At 40.4% G+C, this 16,431-nt stretch overlaps 4 protein-coding genes across 5 annotated transcripts; 1 reads left to right on the top strand and 3 right to left on the bottom strand.

Annotated features, from left to right (window-relative positions):
- On the bottom strand, positions 1-2,294 carry LOC104748101 (glycerol-3-phosphate dehydrogenase SDP6, mitochondrial-like; the record flags this gene model as incomplete). The annotated part of the gene is made up of 6 exons (XM_010469791.2): positions 1,792-2,294; positions 1,137-1,610; positions 716-1,047; positions 463-623; positions 123-381; positions 1-48 (listed from the first exon to the last, which is right to left on the bottom strand). Coding segments are annotated over exons 1-6 (1,644 nt in total), but the record flags the coding sequence as incomplete, so codon positions are not given.
- Positions 3,713-9,249, top strand: LOC104745214 (pumilio homolog 4). Of its 2 annotated transcripts, none has more exons than XM_010466406.2 (12): positions 3,713-4,058; positions 4,165-4,772; positions 5,551-5,706; positions 5,791-6,595; positions 6,712-7,237; positions 7,316-7,457; positions 7,542-7,649; positions 7,779-7,991; positions 8,104-8,214; positions 8,297-8,491; positions 8,566-8,740; positions 8,823-9,249. In XM_010466406.2, the coding sequence occupies exons 2-12, from the start codon at positions 4,218-4,220 to the stop codon at positions 8,870-8,872; spliced, it is 3,036 nt and encodes a 1,011-aa protein (XP_010464708.1). In that variant the 5' UTR covers positions 3,713-4,058; positions 4,165-4,217; the 3' UTR covers positions 8,873-9,249. The 2 variants fall into 2 exon arrangements, with proteins under 2 accessions (XP_010464708.1, XP_019092764.1); XM_019237219.1 differs by lacking the exon at positions 5,551-5,706 and adding an exon at positions 5,013-5,537 and having other exon boundaries at positions 4,165-4,928; positions 6,316-6,595.
- LOC104745213 (ATPase ASNA1 homolog) lies at positions 9,334-11,985 on the bottom strand. Its single transcript, XM_010466405.2, has 11 exons — positions 11,673-11,985; positions 11,353-11,564; positions 11,200-11,262; positions 10,993-11,103; positions 10,696-10,770; positions 10,546-10,614; positions 10,405-10,470; positions 10,224-10,298; positions 10,046-10,144; positions 9,813-9,947; positions 9,334-9,656 (listed from the first exon to the last, which is right to left on the bottom strand). Exons 1-11 carry the CDS (start codon positions 11,851-11,853, stop codon positions 9,519-9,521), a joined length of 1,224 nt encoding a protein of 407 aa, XP_010464707.1. The 5' UTR covers positions 11,854-11,985; the 3' UTR covers positions 9,334-9,518.
- LOC104745212 (phenylalanine ammonia-lyase 4-like) lies at positions 12,330-15,580 on the bottom strand. The gene is given in 4 exon segments (XM_010466404.2): positions 12,330-13,584; positions 13,669-14,316; positions 14,973-15,128; positions 15,130-15,580. Coding segments are annotated over 4 exon segments (2,088 nt in total). The 5' UTR covers positions 15,312-15,580; the 3' UTR covers positions 12,330-12,482.

Raw genomic sequence — 16,431 nt, 5'->3', positions numbered from 1 at the left:
TTCCAAAAACGGATGCCCGTGCGCCAACCGTTTCCCCAAACCCTCCTCCTGCAATCCGAAACCCGAAATGTTATCTATGAAAGACATGAAGAAGGATGATTTTTATTAATATAGAACCGAACCTGAGCTATGGTGGCAACTCGGTCAGCCATTGAACCATAGGCATGAGACAAATGCTTTGCAGCAGCTGTGTCCATTGCTCCAGGAACCACTTTACCACCGTAGGTTTTCTTCATTCGCACGTATTGCTGTGCAAGAGTTGTGAAGGAAGATGGTTCCCATCCATAAGAACCCAGGAGCTGTAGTTTCTGCGTTACACATTCATTGGTTGGACTTAGCTTTCCCGATTTGATTGCTGCATCAACTGCATCTTCCGCCATGCTGAAAACAAATTACCGATGAGCAATAATAATAACGCAACTTTAACAACATTCTGCCTATTGATTTTTATAATGCCCTCACCTTCGGTAAGTTGTCCATTTTCCACCCGTGATTGTAACCAGACCAGGAGATTCCTCAAAGACAACATGGTCTCTGGAGATGCTCTCTGTGCTCTTGGCCGTTGGATCCATGGCCAATGGACGGATACCACTCCAAGCCGAAAGAACATCAGTACGTCGTACCTATTGAAAATTTATGATGGCTTATATCATCAACTGAACTGTTTAAGAGAGATATGGTCAAGAATCAAACTATTCATTGAAACTAGACATGCCTTAATGTTAAGATAGTCGCTGATTGCATCCAGTATAAATTGAATCTCATCTTCATGAGGTTCTGGAAGTGCAGTGATTGACGTGTTAGAGTCAGTGGTACCTGCTACTGTTCTTCCCAACCACGGTAACATAAATACAACACGACCATCCTTAGTTTTAGGGACTATCAAGCCCATCCCTTCTGGAGAATAGTAATCAGGCAGCACAATGTGTACACCGCTGCTTGGACATATCATTGGTTTTGTATCTTCATCAACCATTTTCCTAATGGAATCACAGAACGGTCCAGCCGCATTGACAACTACTTTTGCATAGCTGTCAAATTCTTGTCCTGCAAAAAATATAGCATCTCATCAAGAACTTACAAATTATGGCAGAGCAGAGGTAATAGTGAATTCACGAAATTGCTAGTAACCGTACCCGTGAGATTGTTACGAACTCGGGCACCAATGATTCTCTTAGTAGCATCATCTGTAATAAGCGAGACAACCTCGGCATGGTTGAGAACTGCCGCACCAGCTAACGCGGCAGTACATGCCAAACCCACATTCAGACGTGAATCATTCATTTGCCCATCGTAATACACAACAGTTCCCCTTAAATTCTTATCTTTCCCTTTCCTTGCAAGAGTAGGGAAGAGCTCAATAGACTCTTGTGCAGAGTAATATCTCGATAAATGCAATAAGCGTGGTCCTGCGACCAAGTCATACATTTTCAATCCCATCCAGAAGTAGATAACTTCGAACCAGTCAAAACAAGGTGTCATACAGGGCAGAGCATGACAGAGATGTGGCGCATTCTCAATGAGCTGCTTACGCTCTTCAAGCGCGTGAAATACAAGCTTCAGCTGTCCATAATCAAGATTGAAAACAGCTTTCTCCAAGTAACGAACACCTAATCAAGAAAAATTTAAACGAACACTGAATCAAACGGTTGCATTAAGTATATTAATGGACTAATCTTAACGCATACTCAATATACCAAAACAAGTGTCCGATTTAAGAAGGCTTCTTATCCGAATTCATTCAAAAAGGTACGATTTTTAATTCAAAAAGGTACGATTTTTTTTAATTACCTCCATGAATCAGCTTAGTTGATCGGGAAGAAGTACCGGAGGAGAAATCCTCGCGCTCTACAAGACCAACACGGAGACCACGTGTAGCAGCGTCGAGAGCGACACCAGAACCGGTGGCTCCACCGCCAATGACGAGAACATCGAGCGGATTAGAAGCGTTGGCTGCAATCAGAGCAGACTCTTGAGCAGATCGAGACGGTACGGTAGCGGCGGGATCACCAATCATACGCCGCAAAGAATCTAGAACCGGACCACCGCCTCTGTCGCTGGAGACAACCGATGGAGAAAGGTAGACAGCGGCGCCACCGGAAGCAGCAGCAGCAATTACGGCTGCTCCGGCGGCTAAACGGCGAAAAGAAGCGACAGACATGGGAATATGTGGAGAGATCAAAGAGTATGGGTGAAGAAGAGGATTGCGTTGGGAAGCGAAGCGATCATGGGAAGAAGAAGATGAAGAAGAAGAAGGAGGAAGATGAAGAAAATGATTACGAATGATATATGGATTTATCAAAGATTGGAAACTGAATCTACTGTAATGGAAACTAATTTGTTAAATTACGGTTTCACCCTTGTTAACTTACCATACATAGAGGGTGAGTGGAATGGGGATGTTTTGGTCATTTTATATCAAAGTTTCCGAGTTCCGAGGAGTGTTTTGAGTGGCCTGCAAGAGTTTTCTTTTCTTTTTTTTTTTTAATTAGGCTTTTCAGTTATTTCATTGGCTGTTAAAACTGTTTTTTTATTAATTTGTCTGAGTGAGAGTAAATGTTTTAATGATCTTAAATTTTAAAATTTGACAATAGTCATCAGTGTATTTTAGAAGGATAAAAATTCATAAGAATTAAAAAAAAAGATGTAATTTAGTTTGGAATAATTCAACCAGTAAAAAAATAATATGGTACTACTAATTACTAAAAAATTTTAAAATTGACAATAGTCATCGGTGTATTTTAGAAGGATTAAAAAAATTCATGAGATTATTAAAATCTATGTAGATGTATAATTTAATTTTGGAATAATTCAACCAGTTAAAAAAAATGTATGGTACTAAATTACTAAAAAATGTAACCACGGAGCGTAATAATTAACAATGGAATCCATATCGAATAATGTGGGCTTCTTATGAGCCTAGTTTATTAAGCCCAGAGGGGAGGGGACCAGATGCGGATAAAATATTACAGGGGATAGTTATTTTTCCAGTCAGAAAATGTAATCTTGAACTAGTAAATGACATCATTAATTTTGTCCATCCTAATTGGAGTAAACGTTTTTGATGATGATTAGTTTATTTATAAGAGATTCTTTATTAGTTAATCATCATCTGAGGCCTGAGGGGATTCTCATATTTTGTATTTGTCTATCTGTCAGATTAATAATAAAAGCAGTGTTCAAGAAAGCGCTAGGCGGTATGTGGGCGGTAACCCAGCGCCTAGCGCCTAGAACGCCTAGTCGGAATTTTAGGCGTTTTAAGGCGGTTTAGGCGTTTACAATACGAACATTATATATATAATATTATATGTAAAATTATGTAAAAATATATGTTAGAAGAAATAAATAATAATAAATCATAAACTAAAATTAGTAAAAATATATTTATTTAATTTAGATTAATAACATATTAACATTTATATGAATATAAACTTAAAATTTTAAATATATGTAATTAAAAATAAAAAATATACAATAAAATAATATTATGTGATTTTAGGCGGTCTAAGCGGTCGTGTAGGCGTCTGCTGAGCGCCTAGCGCCTAGACGGCGCCTAGGCGACCGCCTAGACCGCTTTCTTGAACACTGAATAAAAGAGAGATTATACGGTGTCGTAATAGCCGCATCTTCTAATCACCCTTTTCAGATTATTATTATTGTTAAAGGATATAACTTAAATAGGAAACAAATAGAAAATAAGATAAAATACTAAAAAAGAGAAGTGACAGTTTGGGAGAATTTACCAGAGAGAAAGAGAGAGGATGAAGGCGATCTCAGAGTTCCATGCTTTAACGCCTCTTTTGTCTTCTTCTTCTTCTTCTTCTTCTTCTTCTTCTTCTTCACCTTAATTGTTATATTTTCTTCCTCCAATCGCGTCGTCACTTCTTATCTCACACTTCGCTCTCTCTCTTTCAGTAATTCATTCCTCCTCCTCCTACAACCCAATCAATGTCCCCTTTTATGGTCTCTCCTCTTCGTTTTGTCTCTTCTACCTAAACGAGACAAGCGAAACCACCATATCATTCTTCTTCGTCGACATTAGAAACATCGCGTGAGAGGTGACTTTTTTTTATCGCGATCGGGTTTCTTTTTATATATATAGAAATCGATGGGATTCTTCTTCTCCGATTTCGTAACACCGACACGATTTTTTTGATTTTGCAGGTGTTGATTGATTTTAGGTCTAATATAGATAAGATTTCGGATGAAAGGAAGAGATGGTTACTAATAGTTACATGGATACGAGATCAAATTTGACTAGTGTGAATCGAGGATCCAATGTGGATCTCGAGGATCGATTCCAGAGAGAGCTCGAATCTTTGCTCCAACAACATCGTAATCGCCAAACGTTTGGCCGTGAACGAGAACGAGAACGAGACATTGATGTTCACAGAAGCGGAAGCGCGCCTCCTACGGTGGAAGGTTTGTTAAGGGCTATGGATAATCACTACTTGAATAATAATAGCTCTGATCATAGAGATGTTAGGGGTATTAACAACAACAGTATTAGTACTAGCAATGGGGTTGAGCTTTTATCTGACGATGAGTTACGTTGGCACCCTGAGTATCTCTCCTATTACTATTCCAATGAGCATTCGAATCCGAGGTTACCGCCTCCTTTGTTGTCTAGAGAGGATTGGAGAGTTGCTCAGAGGTTTCACAATGGTGGTGACTCTGTGTTTGATCCTGTTGGGGAATGGAGGAAGAAGTCTGTTGAAGTCGATAACTCATCATCGCTTTTCACGGTTCAGCCAGGGGTTCCAGTTGAGCAGGCAGAGAATGATTTGATGGAACTCAGGAATGCTGTTGCCCAGGGCCGTTCTCAGAATGTGCAGCGGCTAGATCAAGGTAGAGATGACTTGATTGGATTATCCGGCGGTTATCCTGGGATTGGACCGAGAAGGAAGAGTTTTGCTGATATTCTTCAGGTAATGTCTATACATTGATGCTTATTCTGTTGAATATAAGTTGATCGCAAGGGTTCCTACTTCATTGTTTGTTTACTTTTACAGGAAGGAATTGAACGGGATGCAGCCTTAGGCAGCCAACTCTCACGGCCTGCAAGCTGCAACACTTTTCGGGACATGAAAGATTCTGCTGTTTTATCGAATTTCAGTGCGGGTGGATTCGACACCCCATTACCATTCCATGAATCGTTACATTCTACTGCCAAAAACAGTCCAAATACTATGCTTGGATCCACCATGAGTTCTCCGGTGCCAAGGAATAGAACTCCTGACTCACATCTAGTCGGGCGATCTCCGGCCTCTGGCCTTCCCCCTATTGGTACCAGGGTCGGTCCTGTCGAGAAGAAGAATACTTTTGGCACAGCCATCCAAAACTGTGAATCTTACACTGCTGCTGATGTTGCCGACGCATTGTCTAGGTTGAACATGTCAGAGATGAGTCAAGTTAAAGAAAACCATATGCAGTCACAGCTTCAAGTGGAATTGGAGAATCAATCTGATGTCATGCGTTACATACCCAACGGTCATAAGAAGGCTTTGCGGCAACAAAACATTGCTGCACCAGAATCCNCCAGTTGAGCAGGCAGAGAATGATTTGATGGAACTCAGGAATGCTGTTGCCCAGGGCCGTTCTCAGAATGTGCAGCGGCTAGATCAAGGTAGAGATGACTTGATTGGATTATCCGGCGGTTATCCTGGGATTGGACCGAGAAGGAAGAGTTTTGCTGATATTCTTCAGGTAATGTCTATACATTGATGCTTATTCTGTTGAATATAAGTTGATCGCAAGGGTTCCTACTTCATTGTTTGTTTACTTTTACAGGAAGGAATTGAACGGGATGCAGCCTTAGGCAGCCAACTCTCACGGCCTGCAAGCTGCAACACTTTTCGGGACATGAAAGATTCTGCTGTTTTATCGAATTTCAGTGCGGGTGGATTCGACAGCCCATTACCATTCCATGAATCGTTACATTCTACTGCCAAAAACAGTCCAAATACTATGCTTGGATCCACCATGAGTTCCCCGGTGCCAAGGAATAGAACTCCTGACTCACATCTAGTCGGGCGATCTCCGGCCTCTGGCCTTCCCCCTATTGGTACCAGGGTCGGTCCTGTCGAGAAGAAGAATACTTTTGGCACAGCCATCCAAAACTCTGAATCTTACTCTGCTGCTGATGTTGCCGACGCATTGTCTAGGTTGAACATGTCAGAGATGAGTCAAGTTAAAGAAAACCATATGCAGTCACAGCTTCAAGTGGAATTGGAGAATCAATCTGATGTCATGCGTTACATACCCAACGGTCATAAGAAGGCTTTGCGGCAACAAAATATTGCTACACCAGAATCAAAAGATCACTTGTTTTCTGCAAATTATGGTGGAATGAGTGGGTATGGAACTAGTCTTGGTGCTTCTCAGGTGGGTTCCCATGGACAAGTCAACATCCCTAAACGAACCTCCTCTTCAGCGAGTCTTTACTCAACTTCAGATCATTCTAGATTAGGAAGTCTGGGCTTATCTGATGTCAATAGTCGGAATGCAAATATTAATGGAACAGACTTCTCCACAGCTGGTGGTTATTTGGCAAAGAACAAGTTGAATTCATTAGCTGAGCACTATTCTGCTGAAGGTTTCTCACTCCTTCCTCTCTTTCTGTCTCTATGTCTTACTCTCACTCTTATACACACAAACAGAACACAGTAGTGCCTTAGATTGAACCATTTTTTTTTATTCCTTATGTTTCAGGCTCACATCTGAGTGGGGAAGGGGATAGACAAAACTTGAACAGATTGATAAATCAAGTTGCTTCTGAGCTTCACTCTCCAGTTATGGACCCACATTACAGCCAGTATCTGCATACGGCATCTTCTACTGCTGCCCCAACCGATCATTCTCTTATTAGAAACAATATTGGGACTTCAAACGGAGATACGGCTAATGAATACCTTGCGATGTTACTTGCTCAAAACAGGCAACAGCTGGGTAACCTCAATGCTGCAAATTCTAGATTCTTTGAGAGTCCTTCGTATGATCTTGGCAACATGTATCTAGGAAACCATTTGCCTTCTCCTGCCAAGAATTCAAGAAATTTCCAGAACATGCGTATGTCACAATCAGCCTCAATGATGAAAGTTCCTTTTGGAGGATCACAAGGATCATCCCATGTAGACATCGGCAGCACGACAGAAGCATCCTTACTAGAGGGGTTTAAGAACAACAAGACAAGGTCTTTAGAGCTCTCAGAAATAGTTGGTCATGTGATTGAGTTCAGGTATTTACCTTACCTTATCTAATATACATCATTCAAGGTTACGAGTTCACTTTTGTTTGGATTTCATACCATTTGCAGCATGGATCAGTACGGAAGTCGTTTCATTCAGCAAAAACTTGAGACGGCGACGGATGAGGAAAAGAATGCAATATTCCCTGAGATACTTCCTTATGGCCGCACTTTAATGACAGATGTCTTTGGAAATTACGTCATTCAAAAGGTACTAGCTGTAGCTTCTAAATCATTTCAATGCACATCGCTAGATGTGTCAGTTTTCTCATATGTTGTTCTGGTTTTGTTCTAGTTTTTTGAGCATGGTACAAACAGGCAGAGAAAAGAACTCGCTGAACAAGTTACGGGCCACGTTTTGGCTCTCTCACTACAAATGTATGGCTGCAGGGTTATCCAAAAGGTACCCAATCTAAAGACACTGTTTTGATCCTATTTATATTATTAGTGGTTATGATTCTACTGACATAGGTGTTTGACTTTTCTGAGCGCGTTAATAATGTGTTATCTTGTTTCTGCGATATGGAAACAGGCGTTAGAGGTGGTTGAATTGGAGCAGCAAGCTCAAATGGTGCAAGAGCTTGATGGGTCTGTCATGAAATGCGTTCATGACCAGAATGGTAACCATGTCATCCAGAAGTGTATAGAGCGTCTTCCTCAGGATTGGATACAGTTCATAATTTCCTCATTCTATGGAAAAGTCTTAGCTCTTTCAACACACCCATATGGATGCCGTGTAATCCAGGTTTGATATTATACATCTCACCCTATAGTTTCTTGATCATAGATCCAAGTTCCAATTTTTTCTTGTCCACTATTAATGATACTTGAAATCTACTTTTTATGAATCGCGTCAGAGGGTACTCGAGCATATTGATGACATAGAAACCCAACGGATCATAATGGAGGAAATCATGGATTCAGTCTGTACTCTAGCACAAGATCAGTACGGGAATTATGTTATTCAGGTAAGATTCTGAAGCTTGAATTACGTTTCTGCTTCATGAAAATGGACACACTGATAAAGATCAAACTTGTTTCCGGCTGTAGCATATCATACAACACGGTAAACCTCATGAACGGTCAGAAATTATCAATAAGCTTGCTGGACAGATTGTGAAGATGAGTCAGCAGAAGTTTGCTTCTAATGTTGTTGAAAAGTGCTTAACGTTTGGCGGTCCAGAGGAGCGTCAGGTTCTAGTGAATGAGATGCTTGGTTATACTGATGAAAACGAGCCTCTTCAGGTCTGCAATCTAACTCCCTCATGTCTTTGTGCAATGTCTCAAAAAAGGCCCACTAAACTTGGAACAATTTGCAGGCGATGATGAAGGACCCATTTGGGAACTACGTAGTGCAGAAGGTTCTTGAAACATGCGATGATCAAAGTCTTGCACTCATTCTTTCTCGCATCAAAGTTCACTTGAATGCCTTGAAGAGATACACATATGGGAAACACATCGTTGCCCGGGTTGAGAAACTTATCACTACTGGAGGTAAACATTTCTTCTCCCTGTACAAAACCACAGGTCATGACTCATGATCATGATCGTGAATCACTCTTCTTTTTTTCTGCAGAGAGGAGAATCGGGCTCTCAGCATCTCTAACTACAACCGCTACTCCTTAACCATCTTTGAGTAAAGTAAAACCTCAAGCTTCTTTATTTACAACACAACCAGAGAAAGAGGTACAAGTTGATGACCAAGAGCTATCTGTACAGCCTAACTAAGCAAAGCATCTCAAGATGGGTCCTGTTATATATATTTTGCAAATAATTTGTAAATAAAATAGAAGGTTTTAGATTTAAGTCAGTGAATAAATGTATTTTGGATCTCAACTGGCTTAAATTGAAAAATCTCCTTTTGGTTGTGTAAAAAAAGGTGAAGCCTTGCTGTTTTATTATGTAAAGCAATGGCTTATTCTTAGGTCTTACTCTTCTACATGCATTACTATGTAAATATCTTGCGGCTTTGCTCCCCAAGAATTGCTATATTTCTTGTTTTACAGCACTTAAGTCGTAAATTGAACGTTTTTTACACCCACCGAAATGTTGCAGATACTGAATTCGTTAAACAGTTTGAAAACACATGACTCGAATAATTTCTCTATTTTCTTTTCTTCCATGACTCGTCAATATTCATTTTTACCAAACCCATCAAAGACGATTTCAACATCTGTACGAAAACTATGTAATGTCTTAACCAACACTATCTCATACAAGTGAAGTGAACCTGCTTCTTCATCCTAGAGTCGATAATGTATGTGTAATGATCTTATTTCCAAATGATATCACCCAAGAAGCGCAGAGCAGGGACACCCCTGATCTCCATATCTACCAGCGGAGCCTCCATCAGTGTCAAAGCAGAGAGTTCTGAATCCTCCCGAATCATATCAAGAGCACGCATTTGATCCTGCACGTTCATTTTTCACGATTTAAATGTGTGATGCTTTGAAATCACAGAACAAACACAAGAACAAAAGCATTTTGTAGTTTGAGGAGTATGCAAGAGCGATCTTTGGTTTAAAGAGACCACTAGTTCATGAGAAGTTTGTGTTTGTGTGTATACCTTTCTCTTAATTGCGCAAAATTTGCAGTCTGAGGAGGATGGTGGGAGAAGCTGATTAACAATGAGTCTTTTGACGGGAACACTTTCTTTCTTCAAGGATGCACTTAACCTAGAAGACTCGCTGACCGCCATTACCTTTTCGATAGAAACAAACAGTAAGAGCAACTTCAGACCAATGGATTTTATTCTTGAAGAAAGGAGGAAATCTAAAGAGATGCATGTGTAGACATTACCGTTGGGATAGTGACAATGACGAATTCTGTTGACTCTGTGTCACGGAAAAGCTCGCGAACTTTAACCATCCTTTCTCTTAGTTTTTCCAATTTGTCGGCCTGTCACATCCATAAAGAAAAATTAAATGAATAATAATAAACAGGAATACTATATCAGCCAATATGTACAAAGACTTACAGCATCAGGCTTGTTTCCTTCTTTCCCAAAGACTGATTTGATCGCTGAAGTAGCAGAGGTTATTTTCTGTCTAAGCTGAAGATGCAGAAAATGTATTTAAGAAGACAAACTCTGAGAAAGAGATTAACCCTTAAGTAAAAGAGACTAAAACATAAGAGTTAAAGAGGAAATGGTTTCCCACCTTCAAAATTTTACCAATGGACGCGTCCAAGAAATCAGGTAAAGAGAGTAGCCTTAGCGTATGACCCTGTAAGCAACAATAGACTCTGTCTTTAATATTTTACACTATAAAGGAAGGCAAATTTCAGTCCAGCTTGCTCACCGTTGGTGCGGTATCAAACACGATTCTGGTGAACATGTTATACTCAGGTGATTCCAAAAACTGAATGACCTGTGAATACCCTAAACAATCAGCAAGAGACAAGAAAACGACATATCAAGACAAAAAGATCAGAAAGAATGGCAGAATTACCTTAGAAATGGCAATGGCTTCATCCAATCCAGGAGGCGGTGTGTCGAGCAATTCTCCAAGCTTAAGCTCTCCCAACTTCATCAACCAAAAAACCGTATTCAGTATCATAAGCAGAACAGTAAGAGGCACTGACATCCATTTGAGACACCTAGATTAAGTATCAGAAACATTGAAGCTCACATGGCTAGCTACCACAGAGGAATACATCACGACTGGTAAGCCATTTACGAGCACTTAAACACACAATTTAGAAAACAACTACCACCTGAAAGTACACACACAATGCTAAAAAAATACCTGTTCAACAAGCATCCCAAGTCCCATACCATCCATAAAATCTTTCACCCCAGTTCCTCCATTCATCTGGGAGGCACTACGAAACTCTTCCCTGGCCTTCTCAGGGTTTATCTGTTGCAGAGCTAGAAATTAAAACTCAATTTGAGTGTAGGATCATCACCACATAAACCAAAAAAAAAGCCCCCAAACATAACTCCAAAAACATACTTCTAGAGCAAATAAAGGAGCTTCAGGTCCTTCAACAGGCACAAGCATTCCTCCAGTCAAATCCTACAAAATCAACAAAAACAGCAATCATATAAATCTTCATCAGACAAAGATTAAAAGCCTTCACTTATAGAAAACGATTGCCTCGTTTACCTGAGCAAAAGAATCACTCAAAGAATGAGCTGGATCTGTGGATACAACAAGAGTTGGGTGCCCATTGTTTGCAAACCTCACAGCTAAAGAAGCAGCACAACTAGTTTTGCCCACTCCTCCTTTCCCACCAAGCATGTAATACTTCCGTTTCGTACCGGAGACCATCTCATCGAACTCCGACACTGTCTCCGTTGGGCTAGCTACTGATTTCACTGAAACCCAGAAACCAAAATCAAAATCAACCCTTCGAATACTTCAATTTAATTCCATATTTTTCAAATCAGTAAAATAAAAAAAGGGAAACTTTATAAAAATCGAACCTTGGAGCGAGCTTCTCCGTCGATTATGTTTAACAGAGAGAGAAAGAATCACCGGCGAGAGAGTTGTTCGAGGCGAGAAAGAGATGAAATCAATCCCCGAGACGAGAGTTGTTGGTGAGAATCGAGATTTGCATATAGGAGATGATGAATACAATCGAGATGAAGAAGACAGAGTCGCCATTTTTTCGTATTGCTTTCTCTTCTTCTTCTTCTTCTTCTTCTTCTTCTTCTTGTAGGAACGCTAAATAAACAAAGAAGCGGTGCCCAGAAAAGTTTTCTTCTTCTTCGGACACACACAGAAGCAGATGGAAGAAGAAGATGGAATAACCGTTCGGTTTCAGCTCCCCGAACCGAACCGAATCATTAACCGAAATCCCAAAATTATTTTCCCAATCGGTTCACCACTCCTCACAAAATCGATACCAATAACCGGAAATCTCGGTTTACTCGGTTCGGTTTTTTCGGTTCTTGCCGAACGCGCAGAGCTAGAAAACTATTTATCGTGTTCTTTTTGCAGCCAATACTTTGATTGATTTAAATTTTAAGTCCCAAAAGTTTTCTTTTTTTAACATATACACCCTTTTCTTTTTTTGGTATCAGTCTCGTCCCTTTATGTTTAGTCAAGCAATAAGATAAAGATAAACGTACGTTTTTAACTGTATATAAAGTCAAGCTTCTATTTATTTGGGGGTAACACCCATTAAGACAGCATTTAGCATACAACGAAACATATTATAGGTGTATTTTATATGTAAGAATGTTGGATGGATCATCATCATCATCTGTCAAAACAGAGAGATTTTTTTTTAATTAACAGATTGGAATCGGAGCTCCGTTCCACTCCTTGAGACAATCCAACAAAGGATCAATAAGTTTTCCATCAGAAATCGCAGACAACACTTTATCAAACTCTTCTCCAGGTGACCTAACATTCTCTCCGGTTAGCAGCTCTGTCTTCAGCTCATCTCTCATGAACCGGTACAACGGATAAGACCGGCATTCTTTTATCCGGTTAGCTATACCCGAGGATCCTTCCTCGTACTCAACCCGAACACGTTCCACTTCTTTAGGGAGAAGCAATCTCAGCTCCGACTCAAAGGCTCCGATTTTTTGGAATACCGATGTCGCGGAATTGGCCTCGCGTTCTGGATCAGCTAAAGCGTGGTCTACAAGAATGTGTCTAAGTTTCTGCATCAGCGGGTAAGTGATGCTGCAGGGATCGTCTGCGTAGGAGAACACGTACTCTCGGTCAACCACTTGGAGGACATCACGTTCGGTGAACCTCGACGGATGTAGCTCACCGTTTGCACCAACGGTTAAGACCCGTTTCGACACCTGGCTCACCGCGGATTTAATCGCTTTCTTCAGATTCTCTTCTAGATGTCTTAGATCAACGGCTTGGCAAAGCGCGACTAAGTAAGTCGTCGACATTAGCTTGAGGATATCGACTGCTTCTGCGGTTTTACGGCTCGAGATCAGACCTAGGGAGTTAACGTCTTGGTTATGCTGCTCCGCGCTTTGGACATGGTTGGTCACGGGATTAGCCAAGAACTGAAGCTCAGAGCAATAAGAAGCCATGGCTATCTCCGCGCCTTTGAACCCGTAATCAAGACTAGGGTTTCTCCCACCGGATAGGTTAGAAGGCAAACCGTTGTTGTAGAAATCGTTGACCAGTTCAGAGAACTGTGCGAACATGAGTTTCCCTATTGAAGCAATGGCTAGACGAGAGTTATCCATGGCGACACCAATCGGTGTCCCTTGGAAATTCCCACCGTGCAAAGCTTTGTTCCTTGAAACATCGATCAAAGGGTTATCGTTAACTGAGTTTATCTCACGCTCAATCATCTTAGTCGCCGCTCTGATCACTTCGATCTGAGGCCCGAGCCATTGTGGCGAAGTACGTAATGCATACCTGCAAATAAACAGAGAACGCTACTCAGCTATATATAACCACACGCGCACAATATAAGTTTACTTGAGAGGCAAGAAACGTTACCGATCTTGTTTAGGTTTTTGAAGAGGATCCATCTCGTGAAGAAGTTGAGCTTCCTTAACGTAAGAGCTTCCGTATAATATATGTTCCATAATTGCGGCGGCTTCGATCTGACCAGGATGGTGCTTCAGTTTATGCGTCAAGTGATCGGTGAACTCCGGTTTCCCCTGCATAACCTCAGCAAACATCGCAGACATAACTTCCGACAAAACCGCCAAAATATTTGCCTCGAACAGAACCGTCGAGGCCAAACCCGATCCAACCGCTGTCCCGTTCACAAGTGCTAGTCCTTCCTTAGGCTGCAGCTCGAAGAAGGACGATACTCCGGCAAGCTTAAAGGCCTCAGAGGCAGTGAGAGTCTCACCGGAAGGACCCACGGCTTTCGAGTTAGGACGGCCGGTGAGGAGTCCGGCGATGTAAGAGAGCGGGACAAGGTCGCCGGAAGCGGTGATGGTGCCACGGAGAGGGAGGCAGGGAGTGATTTCGTGGTTGAGAAGCTTAGTAATGGCTTCAAGAATCTCGAAGCGTATCCCTGAGTAGCCTTGGAGGAGAGTGTTGACACGGACGAGCATTGCTGCTCTTGTCGTCGGCTTGGGTAACGTGTGTGACGTGTCTCCGGTGCCGGTGCCAAATATTCCGGCGTTTAAGAACCTGCTCGAGTCATTAATTGCAAGTTACCGTTAATTGCGTCCGTCACAAATATTAATTGCTCAAAATTTTATCTTATGTTGGTAGAATAAATTAAAGTTTGGTGTATGAAGAAATGAGAGGCATGTAATCATTAGCGTCCACGACTGTTATGTGTAACTTAACTTCACCTAATTATTATTGCCAAATACCAACTTATTCAGCTAATTAGTACTGAGAAAACAAATTATTCACCTAAATATTAGGTAAAACCGAATAATACCAAAGAGAAGGGTGAAGTCAACTAAAAAAATGCCAAAATTAAGGAAAACTAGGCAAAAGAGAGATGATCACCAAGAACATACATTTAACCTGTCTCACGGTATTTACACATACCGGATTCAAATCTTCTTTTCTCCTACTCTAAAATTAATTCACTAGCTAAAAAAGTTAAAACCATTTAATTTCGGTTTTCAATAAATACATTAGTAATTATCATCATTGTCATTGTAATTAGTTACCCATTCTAAAAAATTTTCACTAGCTAGCTAGCAGCCCAGTCTAGAGAATTGTTCAACACATTTAATGTTGATATAGTACAATATTAAAAGAAAGATAAAAATAGTAGTAACAAATTTATAGTTACCATATATGGTATTGACTAAAAAAATATAACTTACCTAATAAGCTCATTTTGAAGTGCACCGCCTTGTTTGGTTCTTCTATGGGAAGTTGCACCAAACCCAGTGGTGACTCCATAACTGTCGGTTCCTCGGTTCATGCTCTCCATCACCCAGTCGCTACTCGCCTTGACTCCGGCACGTGCCTCCTCCTCGTCTAGCAACGGCGGCGACTTGACCAATCGTCAACGTCTCTCCTCCTAACTTCACCACTCCTTTCCTGTAATCTTCCACCATTCGTTTCACCTCCTCCAAGTGGCTTCCTTTCAAAGCTTCAGCCGCTGCGTTCCAGTTCAACGGATCGCCGATGATGTGGTTGTTTTGATTGCATAGCTCCATGACGACCGCCGACTAGATTAAAGAAAACGGGGTTTTTGGATACGACCGACCGGTTTTAATTAATGACAATATGGTCGTCTTGATCTCTTTCTCTATATGTAGTAATGTTAATATAGGAAACAAATTAAAGCAATACAAATGTGTGTATGAATCTAGTTACACGTTGCGCTTACAAGGTACAATTACAATATATGAAAATTGTACTTTTGTTTGTGCTTAAACATATAAAAATTAAAAAGGGAGAAATTATTTATTCGAGTTGTGAATTAATAAAATTTCCCTGAGAAGAAAGGTAAGCGACATCGGAGGTTTTAAATAGAGGCATAAAAGAGTTGGTGAGAAACGGAGTCGGGTTAGTTGAAATGTGTCTAGAGCCGTCGGATGTCAATTGCAATATGGACGGACGTTTATTAACCCACGTGGCTTCCATGTTATATGAATATTCGTTTTTATATGTCGAGCTCGAGGGTCAGGTACTGCCAGAGATAGGGACATATGATGGTTTGGTCTTGTGTGAGCAAACACCACAAATCCAAATTTAACATATACTGTAGATATTATTTTTTATATATATATTAATTTCGTAAGTTAATAAGTTTTATTGCATGGAGCGGTTCTGACATGTTGTTTCGAAAAATATAGTAGTATTTCATTAATTGCTGCTCATACAGAATGCCAAATCTTATCCATATCGTATGTATTTTGATTGAGTGTCATTTATTATCAGGTCGGTATGTTTTTATCTATATTCTGAATACGTTAGGTTTGCACGGATCCATGGCTTGTACTATACTTTTTTTCCTTTTTTTTAGGTTGCGGATCCATAACCTAAAAAAACAGGTCGATTCATTTATCAAATTTCTGAATTGATTAATAAAAAAAAAGTTATCTTAAAAGTCTTCATTTAATTTCTTTTTCTTTCTTTTTTAAAAATATAAAAATTAAAATGGGTATAATTAACTCCACCTTAATCAGCTTTGGACTGAGAGCCTTCGTTGGTCGTACAGATTCAATTAAACAACACAATCCGAATCCAAAATATGGGGACAACACCCAAAACTACAAAGACATCCGGATCTTTAGCCTATATATAGTATAAAATACTACCATTGATTATAAA

This window comes from Camelina sativa, chromosome 15, assembly GCF_000633955.1.
Source record: "Camelina sativa cultivar DH55 chromosome 15, Cs, whole genome shotgun sequence".
Lineage (NCBI taxonomy): Eukaryota > Viridiplantae > Streptophyta > Magnoliopsida > Brassicales > Brassicaceae > Camelina > Camelina sativa.
Note: the sequence above shows the minus strand (reverse complement) of the source record. Positions and strands in the feature narration are given on the sequence as shown.

Excerpts from the sequence above, each read along its gene's own strand:
- LOC104745214 (XM_010466406.2), top strand. The coding sequence starts at position 4,218 with ATGGTTACTAATAGTTACATGGATACGAGATCAAATTTGACTAGTGTG. Across the intron at positions 7,238-7,315 it reads GGTCATGTGATTGAGTTCAG|CATGGATCAGTACGGAAGTC; the intron begins GTATTTACCTTA and ends TACCATTTGCAG. Across the intron at positions 7,992-8,103 it reads ATGGATGCCGTGTAATCCAG|AGGGTACTCGAGCATATTGA; the intron begins GTTTGATATTAT and ends GAATCGCGTCAG.
- LOC104745213 (XM_010466405.2), bottom strand. The coding sequence starts at position 11,853 with ATGGCGACTCTGTCTTCTTCATCTCGATTGTATTCATCATCTCCTATA. Across the intron at positions 11,565-11,672 it reads ACGGAGAAGCTCGCTCCAAG|TGAAATCAGTAGCTAGCCCA; the intron begins GTTCGATTTTTA and ends TCTGGGTTTCAG. Across the intron at positions 11,104-11,199 it reads CTCCTTTATTTGCTCTAGAA|ATAAACCCTGAGAAGGCCAG; the intron begins GTATGTTTTTGG and ends GCTCTGCAACAG.